The 17165-nt window shown below is 36.6% G+C and overlaps 1 protein-coding gene across 1 annotated transcript; it reads right to left on the bottom strand.

The window, feature by feature from the left end:
- Window positions 1-11320: 11320 nt before the first annotated feature.
- Window positions 11321-14754, bottom strand: LOC129568983 (uncharacterized). The gene is made up of 2 exons (XM_055447335.1): window positions 14018-14754; window positions 11321-12523 (listed from the first exon to the last, which is right to left on the bottom strand). The coding sequence occupies exons 1-2, from the start codon at window positions 14391-14393 to the stop codon at window positions 11730-11732; spliced, it is 1170 nt and encodes a 389-aa protein (XP_055303310.1). The 5' UTR covers window positions 14394-14754; the 3' UTR covers window positions 11321-11729.
- Window positions 14755-17165: the final 2411 nt, after the last annotated feature.

The raw sequence follows: 17165 nt of genomic DNA, 5'->3' as shown, positions 1-17165 counted from the left end.
TCGCAGTGTAATGGCCATCAAGTGAACGCGAGCATATTGAGTGAGCAGTCCTTAAAATTGTGTGAGTGCTTTTTTAAGGGTAGCGACGCGTTTGAATCCAGTAAAATATGTATAAATTTGTCCGAGTGGTTCGGTAATTTGATTCGGGCTTGTGCAACACAACCGCACACACAATATCTGACCTTTTCAAGCGGACAAGCCATTCATTCCGCATCAATATCGCGTCGAACCCGAATTTCCACAGTTGAGAAACAATAAATTGCCAAATTCGCAATTGTAGACATAGATTAAGCATTCGCAATGGTGTTCAAGTTGATGCTGGCTGAGTTCGATCTCATCGACCGACCAGCAAAAAAAAGGTCATTCCATGATACGACAGAAAGATCAAAGAAACTCTCAAGTGGTCGATAAATTTTTCTTTGTTTCGCATTTTGATTGGACAATGCATTTAAAATCGATGTACCAAACGGAATAGAAACCAACTCAATTAAATCCAACTGCATGCGAACCATCAAAGAAGAAGTTTCATTGTAGTCAGTTCTGTGACTCAATCTAAAATTAACCGAGAATCACGTTGTTGGAAAAGTCGAGCCACGAAATGCATATCACTGGCAGAGAAATAATTTGAGAACGACCGAATGAAAAGAAAAATGCACGAGCATTCGGAAGCGATAATGGCCTGAGGACAAAATGTATGACGATAGCCATTGTTACCAGATGAAATCAATATTGGTGTCAAGAACACCAAAGAACTTACAAGAAAAAAGAAATGTTTATTTTTTTATCGCATTTCCCTTTCAGCATAAAACGAAACAACAAAGGCACCAAAGGAAAAAAAAATGCATGTAATGCGAGCGATGAGCATATCACAAAACATCGTCTTCGGCGACCCATTATAATTTCATTTATCAATGCAATCGTTAGAAATTACAATTTCCTTTTTAGAAGAGATAGGCAGAGAGAGAGAGAGAGAGAGCGACAGAAGTAGAAAAAAAAGCGTGAGTAATGAACGCGAAGTGTAATTGTATACGGTAGGTATGGCTAGGCACATATGTTCCAAGTGCATTAACATTGGAAATGGGTAATGACGCATCAGTGTATTTTTAGATTGTATGCAACCAAAAATAAATTCATCAAGCGCCTGCAAAAAGAGGCTAGACCCTGAAACGTACCGACTTTGGAGATCTCAATCGAAATGAAAGAAAAAACAAAGCCAAATGAAGAAATGTGATAAAAAGAGAGAGAGAGAGAGAGAGAGAGAGATAGATCCAAAGCGAAAGAAATGAAAAATAAACAAAAGTACCGCACAGTACGACACAAAAAAATTGGACATGTTTCGTTTTTTTTTGCTTTTCCTCTATCTTTTTTTTCGTCTAATAGATCGGAACATATGTGTGAAGGTACACGCACTCGCCGTACACTCGTACAGGGTTTTTTTTTATTGCGTTTGAGTGTGCGATGAAATGCTGCACCAACATGGAAATGACGAGTCAGAAATGGTTTTCATTTGCTACTTCTACTTCTGTTGCTATGCGCCGCTCATTCTTTCGCTCTCTTCGGTCTTTGACAGGATCACTAAAAATAGTAATGGTGCACTCGAAAATGTGATCCGCTTGGTAAAATTGATGTATACATATTGAGACAGTTTCAAACACAAGAAGAAAAAAACGCCACACACACACACATCTTGAAAAGCGGAAAGAAATCGAGTAATTACATACAAACAATACGGTTAAATCACCAATTTACGGAAGAAACAAAACAAAATTTAAATATCCCCGACGGCTGTTCCATTCAAAATCGTTCGTTAAGCGGCACGTTGTGACTCTTTCCAACTGTTTGCAATGAATGAAATCGCCGTGATTCAATGATGCTTGCATGTGATTAATGAATGAACGAGTGGATGCACACAAACACAACGAGAAAAGGGAAATGGAAAGTTCGGTGAGGCGATCGGAAGAATATGGTAATAACTTTAGGCCGTTTTTAAGACCATGCATTAGTTTCGAGAAAACGATCTGACAAATTTTCTAGAGAATTCAACACGACTACTTAGAATGCCAATCCAGACGTAGCATAATCCAAATGTGCCGTTAGACCGTCGTAAGAAGAAAATTCACCAGAATCGGTAGTCGGGTATATTGCACATTGCAGCAGTCAATGAACTGTAATATGCACCATTTTTTCCCCGAATGAACACTCGGCACGGCAGCATTGACTGAAAACAAAAAACAAACACACACTCTCAGTGACTGTGTCAACGAAGGTCTTGAATGAATGGTCTGAAGCGGCAAAAGCATCAATTACAAAGGAACCAAACGAAAACAACAGCAGTAGCAGCAGCAGCAGCAGCAACAACAACAAGAACGCTCTCGAAAAATGGAAATATGCACACACGGCTTCGAACGACCGAGTGCAGTTTGAAATGCAGTTTGCGCGCACGTACTCATGTTGTAGTATAGGCAGAAAACGAACAACTATATCCATATTGAACCATATCCATTTCCATATATCGGACGTGCATTGTCAGGAGCACGAAAAAAGTGCATTTGTAATTTAAACACACATTCGTGTTCGCATGTGTATGTTTATCTTTACATAGTTTTTTTATATTCGTTTGTTTGTTCCATCGCTTGCTCTCTCTTTCTCTCTCCATCTCATTCTGTCGCTCACACAACACGGTCCGACGTTTCATTAAACATGACTGGTTCAGATGTACGCCGTGCGCGACACATATCGTGGTGTTCATATATATTGTTTGATTTGTTTGTCATGTGTGTGTGTGTGTGTTTGTGTCTTTCAGCGGGCCAACGATAAACACCGATGTGCGCGCACTTTACGCATTAAATCACATCATATTGGAATCTAGAGAGAAATAAATCGCTGTAATGCATGCAATAAACATTCGGCTATCCTCTCTCTCTATATAGGTTCATTGGCTTGATCGTATGTGTGGGGCAGCCACTAGGCTGAAAACCGCTCTATTTACGAACTAATCGAAAGCGCGATAGTGACAGCAGCACGACATCGTAATTAACATGCCGAAGATTGAAGACAAATTTTCAATAATTTCCTTTTGGATCGAGTGCATATGTGTGTGTGCTGTGCGTCGGAAGTGGATACGAAAAAAATAAACATTGAAACATTGATAAATGAAGGCATGAGGTGAACTTTGGTCGAATTTCCATGTTGATGCGATTAAAAATTTATGTGACTCACTTCACGCACATCGAAATTATCAAACATTTTTGGTTTTGCTCTGGAGAGAGAAAGAAAGCGATAAATGTGGAAAACGAGGGGAAAAAAGGACATTGTCGATGTCCCTCGATTTTGTCATTGGGTATACACAAACCTGGCTTGCGTGAATATTTCATGCAAATACTTTGTTTGTTCGGAATTCATGCCATTGGTGCCGCCATTGCCAAAAAGGAAATTTGTCCAAATTATCATAGTCAAACAGTGGCGAGACGATTCTCGATTCTTCGACATACTGTTATTCCGTTGTTATCCATGTTTGCTGACTGCACTTTAGATACTTACATGCAAATGGATGCCAGAACAACCAGTGATAGAGAAAGAGATAAAGTTATCGATGTCGTGCTGGGTGCAAATGCAAGAACACTTGAGATGCCAGGTTTTATTTCAATTACAGTTTGAACCGCCCAACCGATTTATTTCTTTCACGAATCATGGAAGCCCCGGTGTTGTTCGTTCGATGTCTGATACTGACTATTTTGAGTTGACTACCTTGAAAACCCATTCGCAATTTTTATTTAACAACTACAATCTATTGATGTAGCATCACACTCGAAGAGTAATAATATATTGCTATATATACATTGCACGAATAAGTTTAGTTTTATTTTATTTGATGTATATTTTTCTTTATTTAATAAGTTTTTATTTTCAGCTTTTTTGGTAAGTGTTAGGTTTTACTTATAACTTTTACTAATTTTATTTTTCTCTCTCTTTTCAGGTATTTGGCAGGGTCTGGTGGGTGGTTGGGTGGCAGCATCTGTTGAATTGTTCATAATGCTGTATCAATATCGTTCTTTTTTTTTCTTTTCAGGTTTCGGATGTAAAATATTTAGGATAGGAGCGTGTCCGATAAGTATTTTCTTTCTTTTCAGGTTCTCTGGGTAATAAAATTATGTTCGATTACAATATCGATTCTGCATTGTAAGTGATGTTATTCCTGATGGTGTTGATATCAAACGGATGTGCAAACGCTTCGTTAACAAGAAAAAAAATTGTATTTGGAACAAGACATTCACTCGCTTTTCATATTTTTTTTTGCTGTGCAGTTGAATGGTTTGCATTATTTAGGTTTGGCAATAAGAACTTGGAGCATTGTGCTGCTACTGTTGATAATGATGATGCTGGTACCATCTTGACGTCCGAAACATCCTTTGATTTGTTTGCACTCGACGTTTTTTTTACGCGCTGTCAAATGTAATCAAATATTTTATTATTTCGGATTTAAGAAGAACGTCACGTGTCAATTGGAAATCATCTGTCGGTGAATACCACCCACATCACACAATTAAGACCATTCAATGTGTATTGAGAGTTTTTCGACATCTGCTACTCATGTCTCGTGCTTCAGTAAATAAATCACATCTTAAGGAAAGAGTGTCGCATGATAGACAAGCAGCACATACAAACACACACTATTAATCATATCTCACTCATTGATCGCTATCTCTGCATAGACTGCGTTTTGTTCAGTGTTCATTTTAGCAATTGAAAACAAATTCTGAATGAAATTTTTCAATTTAAATCAAAATAGAAAGAATTCATAGAAAAAAGACCGAATGCCCACGTAATCTCTGATCTAAAGTTTTATTTTATTATTTCTCCCAAAAAAAACGTTTTTGTTTTTCACATTGAAATTCGGTTTTTAGGGCATCAATTAAAAGCATTTCGAATCAAATCGACACGACGTCTGTTTCTAAATCAAGTTGTCCATTGAAATAAAATGTCCGAAATAAATATTTTTTTTTTATTTCCATCCCAAGGTTTGCTTATCAGTCATTAAATTGAATTAGCTTTGTAACACTTCATGATAGTAAAAAGTGCGGAATGTTTTCATTAAACTCTATTTTTGATGAACGAAACGAAGAAACGAAAAATTTTTGTTCCTGATTCGTAATCAAGCACGATTTATCGATCGGTTGAAATGGGCATTCGAAGTTATTTACATCATCCGTTTGATTGTTTGATAAAATCTTGAATAAATTTCAAATTCTATTCGAATCTCGGCTCAGCCAATAAAATGGGATGTTATCTTGAAAATCAGAAATAAAATCGATCACCGCCGTAATTAAATCAAAACCTGTGTATTTAATTATGCTATGCTGTGCCATAAACACATACACATAAAAAAGGTGCGTTTGTCACAAACAGCCAGCCAAGTAATAAATATCCGTCAATGCCCATTGATAAACATTTGATGGGTATATGCGCGTGTTTTTTTTGTTGCGGAAAGGCCAAAACTAAAGTGCTTTTTCTCATCAAAGTTATTCAAATCGACCGAAATATTTTGGCAGACTTTGTAAAATGCCAATTTTTTTCACCTTATAATTTATATATAAATTTTGATTTTGGGCAAGCATTTTATTGCATTCGTTGATAATATATGTATAGATAATAATAACCAACCATGTGGCTTAGCTAATAGCCCAATTAATGCGAAACAATGTAAATTTTGTAGGTATTTTTTTGTTGGTGCTGCTCAAATCATACGAAGTGAGACAAAAGACAAAGTGGATTCAAATCGACATCTTGATACAACACAACGCGAATAATCTGACTTGTTGATTTTTCAAAAGAGTAATAAGTTCATTTCGCACAAAAATTTGTTAATCCATACGCTAAAACGCATGCATAAAAAATGATTTTCAATGATCCACGTCAAAAGATGATTTAAACCGATTGGGCAAAGTGTGTTTTTTTCTTCTTCATTTCGTTCGAGCAAACGGTCGTTGTCAAATCGTTCAGACCAATTATAAATGCGTGTGTTATTTAATTTCACTAAATCTTTTAACAATGTTTGTTTTGTTGTCGATTATGAAATCGGTGAAAATCCAAATTTATGGCCATATTTAGTTCCAAAATAGACACCACGCGCATAATCACATACTCGCACATTTTTTATCAATGAGATCATGCTCACATCCACCGATATTTATTAATTTTGACCGTTCATTATGAATCATTAACACTTTATCAGGAAATTTTATCTGGTAGAAGCCAATAGCGTGGTTGTACCTAATCGATTGAATTTCAATTCACTCTTGAATCTAATCGTTTCAACCCAAATCTTAGAATCTGAGCCGTAAGTTGTCTAAAATCGAAAATGTTGAGAGTGAGAGTAGGTGATGTGGGCTTGTATATACAAAGTTTATAAACTTTCCGATCGAATCAAGACATTCGATGAACATCGACGCTTGATTTTAATGGTGTCAAGGAATAAATTTTCGATATAAAAAAAATATAAGAGAAAGACCGATAACCGAAAAACATTATCAACACACATGCGCGTATGTTGATCACAACAAAACGCTTAAAACGAGTGGAAACGCCACACTTAATTGAACCACATGAAATATTTATGTATAGTGTCGCATGACACCCGAACATGCAAAATGCCTAACAAACGAAAGCAATACCATAAATTAAGTGAAATGGAAACAATGACGATGATGATATTTCTCTTCGTCTTCTTTCGCGTTCAAACTTTGCGTCATTTGTCTTATGTTATTGATTCGGATGGGTGTGTTTGAATATCAATAAACGTTTACATTTTGCTTCTCCGTTTTGAATATTCCATAACATCAAGTCAAATCCAAAATTTATGGCATGTTGAACTTGAATCTTTGGAAAATTATTACAATTTTTTCCTTGTTTTTTTTCGGTTGTTCGCGCCTTAAATGGTGCAAATTGCCCGATGGAATGAAAGAAATAAACCATTTGAAATATTCCTAAATAGAATTTAATCGCTTCCCCTGCTGTATATCCTAAAAGTAGCCGAGTACATAAATTTCGAAAGCGAAACCGTCAATTTATTTGAATTGTATTCAAGTGAAACTGAAACACGATTATTGGTCGTTGGGGATGATGTGATAGCCGTACAAGAAAAAAAAATTCTTTCTGTTTTGTTTGTAATTACAATTATGTTCTTTTGCCTGAACCTTTCAATGGAGCGCAGGCACGAGTGAATGTGTCTGGTAATGGACCCTAATGTTGACTGCTTTTGAATGGAAGAATCTTCGATGGAAATTCTGCTTGCAATTAACATTCAGCTTTGTACATTCTCTCGGTTCGGCAATTGGTGTGAGGACCGACGACGCGCTCACTTTTTATCCCAACTTTTTATTTTACTTTTGGCTTCGTTTGTTTTTTCTGTTGACTAATTTGTCTTCGCATTCTTCACAAGTCATTCTCTCGTGTTGAGCATCTGATGTTTTTCTTTCTCTCTTTATGTTTTTCCATGCCGTCTGCAAATACTCACAATTTGAATGAATCGGAGAGTGTCCCGAAAGGGCACGTGTTGCGATTCGAGTGCCGGCGCGAAAAGACATTCGGCATTAAATGTAGAAAAATACGTTCGACTAGAAGTGCAAACAGAAAAAAAAACACGAAAAATACGTTGAATCGCGCGAGGAAAAGAAAGTGCATGAAGTAGAACAAAGTGGCGCAGTTTTGGTTAGGCTTCGCTTTTTTTTGGTCGGCAACTGAAATCGAGACAAATTTACAATGATAATGTGCAAAAACTGACATAAATATAAATCTTTTCGTTTGCCTCTCTGTTGCTTCGATGATTTGATTTAGATTCTCACCATGATTTCAGCACACTTTTTGCCATTGACGCCGCGCTATCAACACATTCAAATGCTCAACACCGACATTTTACATTCAAACTTTTACTCTCGCACAGAAAAATAAAAGGATTCGGCTAACGAGGTTAGGCAGAAGGTTGCGCATTAATAATGAGTGTGGCTATTCTTGTGAAAAGAATTTTCAATGCAAAGTGAATTAAGTGGGAAAGGTCGGCGAAAATGGAACAAATGTGAGTTCATTTGAAGTTTTATTTGGAATTTCACTTGAAATTTCTGTGCCCGATGGCTCCAATTGGTAGAGGCGTTAGTATCAGTGACAGTAATCCGTAGAAGCTACGTTGATTACATAATATTTTTATTTTTAGTTTGATCGATAGGTAATATCTCTAATATGTCATTTCGGAACAATTGACTCAAATTAATCCTTATCAACATAATCTACATTGCAAACATGAATAAAGTCGGTTAAACCGTATTGCCTCAATCCAAAAACACTTTTATTTGCTAGTTTAAATCAGATTGACATAATTAACTGGATCGTTTTTTGTCTCTATGTTAAATGACAATTTCAGTACAAACGATAATAAAAGTTAATTCCCCGTTGCAAAGAGTCAAGAGTCTTATGTGTTTGATTCATGAATCAGCGCTTATTCGCTTCTCTTCACATAAATGCCTTTTATGTAATAAATAGAGAGAATAAAAGGCAACAACGACAACAAAAAATAGTGTGACATGTATAACTTTAATCAACGCGGTTTAAATTCAAATTTCAATGGATGATTATTCGAGCATAGTATAAGTCTCACACAAAACAGTCGGCTGAATGATGAATTATGTATGCAGCATAATATTTCATGCAAAAGCTAAATTCGAGAGCGGCTTGCATGTCTTGAAACGCAATACCATTTTCTTCTTCTCTTTTTCTGTTTCGTACTTTGACTCGTGTAGAATTTCCATCCATCCATCCTAAAATGCTCTCAAATATTTTCAATGTCAAAATATGTGGTTGTTTTTTTTTGCGTTTTTCAGAATTGTGCTTGCCAATGCACGTGGGGGCCGCTTTTCGGGAAAAATCATATATATATATTCCATCGCTAATGCGAACGCACAATTTAAAGCCATTCATTGAGTTTGATATTCACATCAATCTCGGCGGCAAGACTTAATCTTTGACTGTCATCTAGCGCATATGCATATTTCATACGAACGAGATTAGCTGCTTATGTTGCATGTATTTGTGTGACTTTGACTGCGACTGTGATATGATCGTACGTGTACACGGTTGCCTTTCTTCGTCGACGGTTGTCGCTTTAGATTCTCTGTGACGGGGTTAGAGTGTCGTTTATGCTAATTACACGCATTATTAATGATACACGTTTTGTTGTAATCTATCGCTATTTTCTTGATGTAGATCAATGCAACGATACGGCGATGCATTCGATACACGCACACGCATATACACAATCCGATCATCTCAGGTTCACGTAAACCGTGTATTTGTCGTCGATGGATCCATATCTCAAGATATTGGCTACGCTTATTTTTCCGCTTGTCTTTTCTTTTTTCTCTCCCTCTCTCAGTCTGCAGGAAATTGATTCATTCCACAGAGATAAACTTTTAAATATAGATATGCATATAAAATCATGTGGACGATAAAGAATGATGATATGTGCAACTGCGGAAGAAAAAAGTGTTATTGTGTCACTTTTGATTCTCCATAGATTTAGAAACATGCATAAAATACGAAGCTAAAACATAAACCCATATGCAGGCTTAGACTTTGATTCTAGTGCTTCTCAATTCAATGCAATCGCATCGTACAAGTTTCAATTTGCGTTCTATCGATCGAATAATGGATTCATATAATCATAAGAGATAAGCGCTCCTTTATGTCGATTACAACGAGAAAATCCATTATCATGCATTGATGATTTATAATATGCAAACAATTGCCACGATATATATATATATATCGGGATTTCTACATTCGATGAATATCGACGAAAAAGAAAAACTTGTGATTATTTCAACATTTTTAACTGGTTTCAATCTATAAAAAATTTATAGCACTTTAAAAATCAATTTTGAGCGATTCAAAACTTTGTTAGTAACAACTAGAAATTTCGGTTTTAACGGGTTTTGGGGCGTGTGTGCGCCGCACCGATCGAAATAACAAACTCAATTTGTGGATGTTTTATTTATGTTCGTGTAATGAACAAATCAAACTATAAAATTGTTTCCAAATATTCACGTGTCACTACGAAGCAACGCTATTTTTACTGTTGATGCATTCATTGTGATGAAGGGCAAACTTTTTTCCATATGTGAATTTTACAACAATATTTCATTTTACATCGCATTTTTCGATCGTTCTATCAGTGAAAATGTTATTTTCAGCATTGTGCAAAGTGCAACACTGTTGCTGGAATAATAATCTACACTCATTCTATCTCATTAGCAAGTTTATGAGGATATTTGTCAGTTTTTGTTATACAATAGAATGAATATATATGTTCCAATTTTTGCGAAATAGTCTAATTATAAATTTGAATCCAGTTATGCTTTCGGAAGTGATGAAACATTGATAACAAACCATTATTTAAGCAGTTTTCGGGGAATTCACCCTTCCAAATAAGGCATGCAATTTTTGCATTTGCAGTTGTGAAAACTAATGGATGGAATCCTGTGCAAACTATGACCTGCTGAGTAAATATACACTAGCGAATATTTCAACAGCCAGTGGACTCGTTGCGTGATGTGACCGTTCCATTTCAGACTGCATGGTTACGTGTTGAGGAATATTTTTGTCCAGTGAAATCAGCTGTGATGTGACAAATGGATCGGTGTAAATGGCCAGCACAATTCTTACAAAAACTTGTTCAAATCATTCACACACACACACACATACACTCAAACACCGCTTTTTTGTCAATGACCAACACCATGCAATGTGTTCTAATGTCCGATTTGTGGTTGACGTTTTTACATTCATGAAAACCTTTCCGATGAAACTCATTTTCGAAATCGACAGAAAAAAAAATCGTTTAATTATTCAATGGGACAAATTAAAAGCGAATTCATGCATATTCTTTCCTAAAGAGCTGAAAATACCTCGGAATAAATATTCATTAGAAGATATGTGTTTTTTTTTCTCTCCAATGTCTTTAAAAAAAAAAACGAATACAAAAAATGTTATTAAAATCAAACGTTTACCATAAATTTACCGTTGTACGGTAAATTTGATGCGGTTTAATTTGAAAGCCCAAGGTTATGTCGAACGAAACTGGACCGAAGAATGTTGACATTGGAGGAAAAAAAAAACAAGATCTATTCGAAAATAGAATTCCGTTTATACAACGAATTTTCCGATTATATAAAAAAAATAGCCGAAATCGGTGTCACTTTTTACGATTGAAGAAGATGGCTTAACGGTGTCTGGTGGCCATAGAAGAAGAAACAACAACGAATCGACACTTGTTTCGATTTGAAAATAATTACGATTTATTCACTACATTCAATTTGAATAAATTAACGACCGCAAGACCGTGTTCATGGCAATTTATTGGTGAGCATCTCATAATTAAATCGAATGAATAAATTAAATGGCATTTAACAATGTGTGCACATATTTTGACGTATACAAACCGGCACGACGGCAGACGATGAATAGAAAAAAAAAATATATGTCTAAATGAAATACTGAAAAGAAACCAACAAGCGGTTGTGAATGTTCGTTTTTTATGTGTCCGTTGTTAATATTGCACAATTGATGTGTTGTGATGATGATGAAGAATGGAAGAATCAATTCCAATTAATTGGTGGGGCGGCATCGCCTACATTCATACCGAAATACAAACGTGGTATGTTTTACATTACATTATTTAAATTTTAAGCAAATATTGGATGGCCATTGAATAGTCTCGGTTGCTTTTCGTCTGATGACGATGGCGGCGACGACGTTGCCGGCGGTTGCTGCTGCTTTTGTTGCTCGGTTGAGTCTTTTTGTGCTTCAGTCCATTGAAATATCATTTCGGTGTTATTTATCGGCGAAACATCGTGAATGGGATCGATTGTTGTTGCTGGGCGCTCATTGTTTGCTTCGGTCGAAATGCGATGATCCCGTGGAATTTGTCGATTGTCATTAGAAATAATTGCAGTTTCTTCGGTTTTATTAATTGATGCTAAGCTCGGCTCATTTGAATGCTGTCGATTGTCGTTCGATTGCGATACATTTTCACCTTTGGGTACATATTTCACTTGAAACACACCATCATCATTGACGTACACGAAGGGTTCGAGTCCATTGTCGATGGCCGTTTGGTTTACAACGAATACTGAACTATTCACTGAATTTGGCAGCAATGGTTCATCATTTATTTCGTTCGATTGGACTGTGATCGGTTTCATATCGGTATTTTCTAGCATCGTCGATTCGGACCTCGGGAAAAAAACAATTGACTGATCTCGATTAACTGCTGCTGCTGGCTCGGAATCGATTGCATGTACCGAGTGTCGTTCGGTTGGCCAACGAATTTGTCGAACGTAATCGTTCATTGTGGGGAATTTAAAGGGTTTCGAGTCAATTCCTCGGTTACGTTCGAGACGCTTAAATTGCTGACGTTCATCAACTGTCGATGCAATATCATCGCGATTCGGATTCCAAGTGGAATCTATGGTCGAGCCTAAAATTACAAAAACAAAAATAACTCTGGTTAACTTCAAATCATTTCTGTATACAAATTCCGAAAATTCAATTTATCAGGTAGTTTGTGTGTAAAAAGGAGAATAATTTTAGTATTGATTACATGCGTAAAAAATGGGCGGACAGAAACCAAGCTCATGGCAATGACTTTAACAACCAACAACCACAATCAATGAGTAAATTGAATGAAAAAAGAATTCTCTCCGTGATTTTTTTTTCTTCTTTCTCTTCTTTTGAGTCTAACAAATCGTTGTTATTTGCTAATGAATTGGGCAAAATGGAATGATGAAAGCAGTCTCTCTCTCCCTATTCAAGACACGCACCGAGCGACCGAATGTGCGACGCATAAGCGACGAAGTGAAGTATGATGCAATGGAATGTATGGAACCGGTAATTAATCGATTGATTTATTGGGCGAGTTTTCACTTTTTCTAGCTATATATATGCGTGAACGTTCATTGCTGTTGGTTTTTTTTTTTCGGTGCGTCGATTTGAATCCACCGCCATCGCCTCTTTATTGATTAAGCGGACTTATTGTAATGAATTACCAGATGAACGACACAGTAAATAATAAGCAAGAGCACTCGAGCGACGCGCTCTTGACACAGTCAACGATATTTAGATGATGTTGTACATCCCATTTCTCAAGTCACTTTGATTTCTTGTTTCTTTTTTTTTTCTCTGTCGAACACAACAACTGATGAATACCATTCCATATGCACACAGTTCAGTTCGTCGAGTAATAAATATGGATTTTATTTTTCTGTACGGCTTTCAAATCAAATCGGTGCATGGATGTTTGGTCATACGTAAAAATGGTCACAAATTAAATCACACACACGCACACATACAAATAATCCATGAATTCAGTGGAATTGAAGAAAACAAATCGCTAATATGAGTCACGAACCAATATGCTATTCAATGATGACAGGCGATGCGATCGAAATCGCATATGTACGTGCGTATGTGTTTGACTTTAGTGTAATTGTGATTGATTAATTACGTTCGTTCATTAAATCATCAGCGGTTAATAAATCAAATCCATTAGTGTGTCGATTTTGTGCTAGCGGTTTATTCGAAGCAAGCACTCGCGAGCGCACACTCCTCTCCGTCTCATCATCAACTCTCTTCTAATTCTGTAATTCATTTGAGCTCTTTTATGTCATTGGATGCGTGAGCGAGATCCTACCATCGTATAAATTGGTTAGTTATTTTGTGTGTTCGATGCGTATGTGCCCAACGTCCAATTTCGAATATTAATTCATCAAAATTCGAATGCATGAATCGATACACATATGAATGATGGACACTAATTACCGAAACATATGAATCTTCATATCAATCAGCCGTTTTGATGGAGGTATACTCAATTGAAATATAGACACACACACACACACCCAACGGTATCTTTTATGATAAAATCTTGGATGAAATCGTGATTAGAGTAAATGGATTTTTTTTAAACATTTACCTGGCAATGTTGTCATCGTTATCGGTGACACTGCTGTCGCGTCAGTTGGTTGACCATCCGAGTGCGATGTGAAGGTGGGTGTACTGGCATTCAGAATAGTTATCAAATTTGCTATATCAATATTGGTCAAAATGTGAACATTGCCAATAGTCTGTTGATGTTGATGGTGTACATGATTTATGACTTCTCTCTGCGCCACACTTTCATTAGTACTTGCCACACCATTATTGATTGAAAATCGCTCGCTGACTAGTGGTTTTTCATCTGACTTGTCGATGGCCAATCGATAAGCAAATGCATTCGCAACACTCGCCAATATTACAAATGCAACAATGATAATATTTACTATCACTTGCCCCGTCATGTTGTACACCATATACACTCAATTTCACTGTTTATTTAAATCATAAACTGTAAACGTTTGCTGAAATAATTATTTACTTTGCTGTAACTTTTGCTAACTGCGTTTCGAATCGTCTACGACCAAGTTTCCAATAGCACACTTGTGTCGGTGGTCACGTCTTATTCGCTACTGAACGCTAATATTAATTGGCTGTGAGTCTTCAATTGCTGCTCTTCGACTTCTTTATTTCTGTTCTCCCCGACCGCATTCTTTTTTTTTTGGATGGAACCGGCATTCACGCTGCTGGAGTGTTGAACTTGAACTAGGCCAATGTTATCGCAAACTGTGTATAAATAAAATCAACACGATATGAATACGAAATGACAGCAACTGAACCATTTACTTGAAATATCGGAATTTTGTGTTTAAATTTGTTTTTTCCCCTTTGAATAAAAACGTCAGCGGCTTTCCCAATCTCAGAAAACGCATTTAAATATAACGTCGTATTCTGACCGTTCTAAGCCCGTTTTGATTTGGAAAGTGTGTTTTGTTTTGTCGCGATAGAGAGCGCCGAAGGTTAAACACATCAGCACGCATACACACATCGAATATACGGTTAGCTAAATGATTCATTCGGAATGGTTGTTTAGCATGCTTTTGAACGCGCTGTTTTTGGAATGAATGTTTAAAAAATTGGGTTTTCCAAGATTCAATTTGATCAAAACCGCAAATCATACCGATTACGAATGAAATAGCGTTGATTTTGTCATTGATACACACCAACGGTTTTGAGTGCATAATAAATTGCAGTTTCGTATTCTGTTTCAATATGCAGAGCAGAGAGCGATTGTTTCCGAAAATTACTGCAAATTACGATTTATTATGTGGATAATTTTGTGGTGCAAAATCATTTGTCTTATGTTACAATGTGTGTAATGTTGTTTCGATGGAGATATCCGGGTATCATTTGTTGCCTCACGCCAGAGGCAAGCGCATACAAATAGGATACAAATGAGAGCAAATGTGCCATGATTATTGCAATTTTTTTAGCATTCATTTAAATCTGTTCTTTTCTTTGGTACAAACCAAACATGTAGCATTCGCACAAGGTTAATGCAATAAAACATTTCACTTTGCCCGATACTATCGTCTGCCTTTTTTTCTCAAGCATGGTTTAATGAAGACACCATCGACCTCAGCGATCACCAACATTAAAGTGTGCATTGTGTGTGCAAACTTTAAATTCGACGAAAGAAAATTACGGACGAAAGTCTGTCATTAAGATTATTCGTTGCGTGAACGACAGCTCATTAGGATTTTCTGACCGTAAATTTTTCGACGTTAAATCGAAAACCTTCACCAAAACACATTGACCATCCAGAATGGACCTCGACTACAACAAATAACACAACATTTTATATAAATTGTCTTCTCGTTTACTTTAAACATTTTATATCAATTATCTTCTCATTTTTTTTTAGATTCGATTCTTCGTGGACGAAGAAGACGCAACAAGGAACATAATAGCTCAACTAATGCTGAGCAGCTGAGCGAAAATGGCTTGCTTTGGAGGTTGGTAATTTTTTAATTGTCGTCCGTTGATGTAAACTGATCGACTTATCATTTGAAAAGTATCATTTCTCAACCTACAGCCGCATTTCACGGATGTGGTTATTCTTTGGCAACGGATCATTGGCATTGATCTCTTCAACGAATGAGAAAAACCGGTATTTAAAATTCAAGAGAGAATAAATGCCGTCGAAAACGCAACGCGAAAAAATGTAAAAATGAGCAAATCGGCTGTCGACAGAATCTTCCAGACAAAATACGCGCTCATTCGAGCTCGAGGCATTCAAGCAACCAAAGTCAATTTGATAAGTTATTTTTAAGAAAAAATATATAAACCAAAGATGCGATCAATTGACAACTGTTATCGAAAATGTTTTCGTCGAGAAAAACTCTTGAGATGATTCCATTACGACAACGAACATCGAGAGCGATGCTTCCTCCTCGATGAGATGGTCACATTGATGTAGCTCAGCATAAATTCAATTGAAATCTGGTTGGTTCGAAGTCATTGCATTCAATTTTTCGTTGGATTTTTTCTCTTCAGCGCTTTGCATGTGGAACGGCAGAATGATTTCCTGTTATTGCGGTCGCATCAATGCTTCGGTCAAAAGTTGTTTGCAGTTTTTTTCTGTTCTGTTTTTTTTTTTGCGAACCGAACACTTGTGCATCGCTTATTTTCGATTGTTTCTTTTGATACAACGTTCGTCTTTTTCTTTGTTGCGTTCAGTTTACCTTTGTTGTGATGCTTTTGCACCTCTGATTTTTTTTTCGCCTCCTTTTACTGGACACACTTGCACATGGTGTTGCCTTTAACTCGGTTTCAAATGGAGCAAAAGCGGCAGCAGCAGAAGTAAGAAAAAAAACTATTTACTTTTGCCGTCCGATTTATTTTCCGTCGTCGTTGCAGTTATGCCGTCGTGTTGGTGCATCATTTTTTTTATCTCTTCTATCCACCGTGTTTCGCCTTTTTGTTCGAATTGGCACAACACCGACGAAAACACCTGCCTTAATGGAATGTTTTTGATTTTTCTGTACATTTTGCGCGTTGATTTTTTTCTTCAGCTTCATGTTCTCCAGAGCCATGATGAAGTATGTGCACTTTGGCCAGCGTGCCTTTTCTTCTTGTGCAAAATTGAACGTTAAAAACGTAATTTATTTGATTGAATTTTTTCGTCAAGATGTAAAGTTTCGGGGTTTGGGCATCAATCAAATTTATACGATTAAAATGAATGACCC

Source organism: Sitodiplosis mosellana, unplaced genomic scaffold, assembly GCF_009176505.1.
Source record: "Sitodiplosis mosellana isolate CC-2019 unplaced genomic scaffold, AAFC_SMos_1.0 Smas_scaffold_30, whole genome shotgun sequence".
NCBI lineage: Eukaryota > Metazoa > Arthropoda > Insecta > Diptera > Cecidomyiidae > Sitodiplosis > Sitodiplosis mosellana.
The sequence above is the reverse complement of the archived record's forward strand: the minus strand, read 5'-3'. Positions and strand labels throughout refer to the sequence as shown.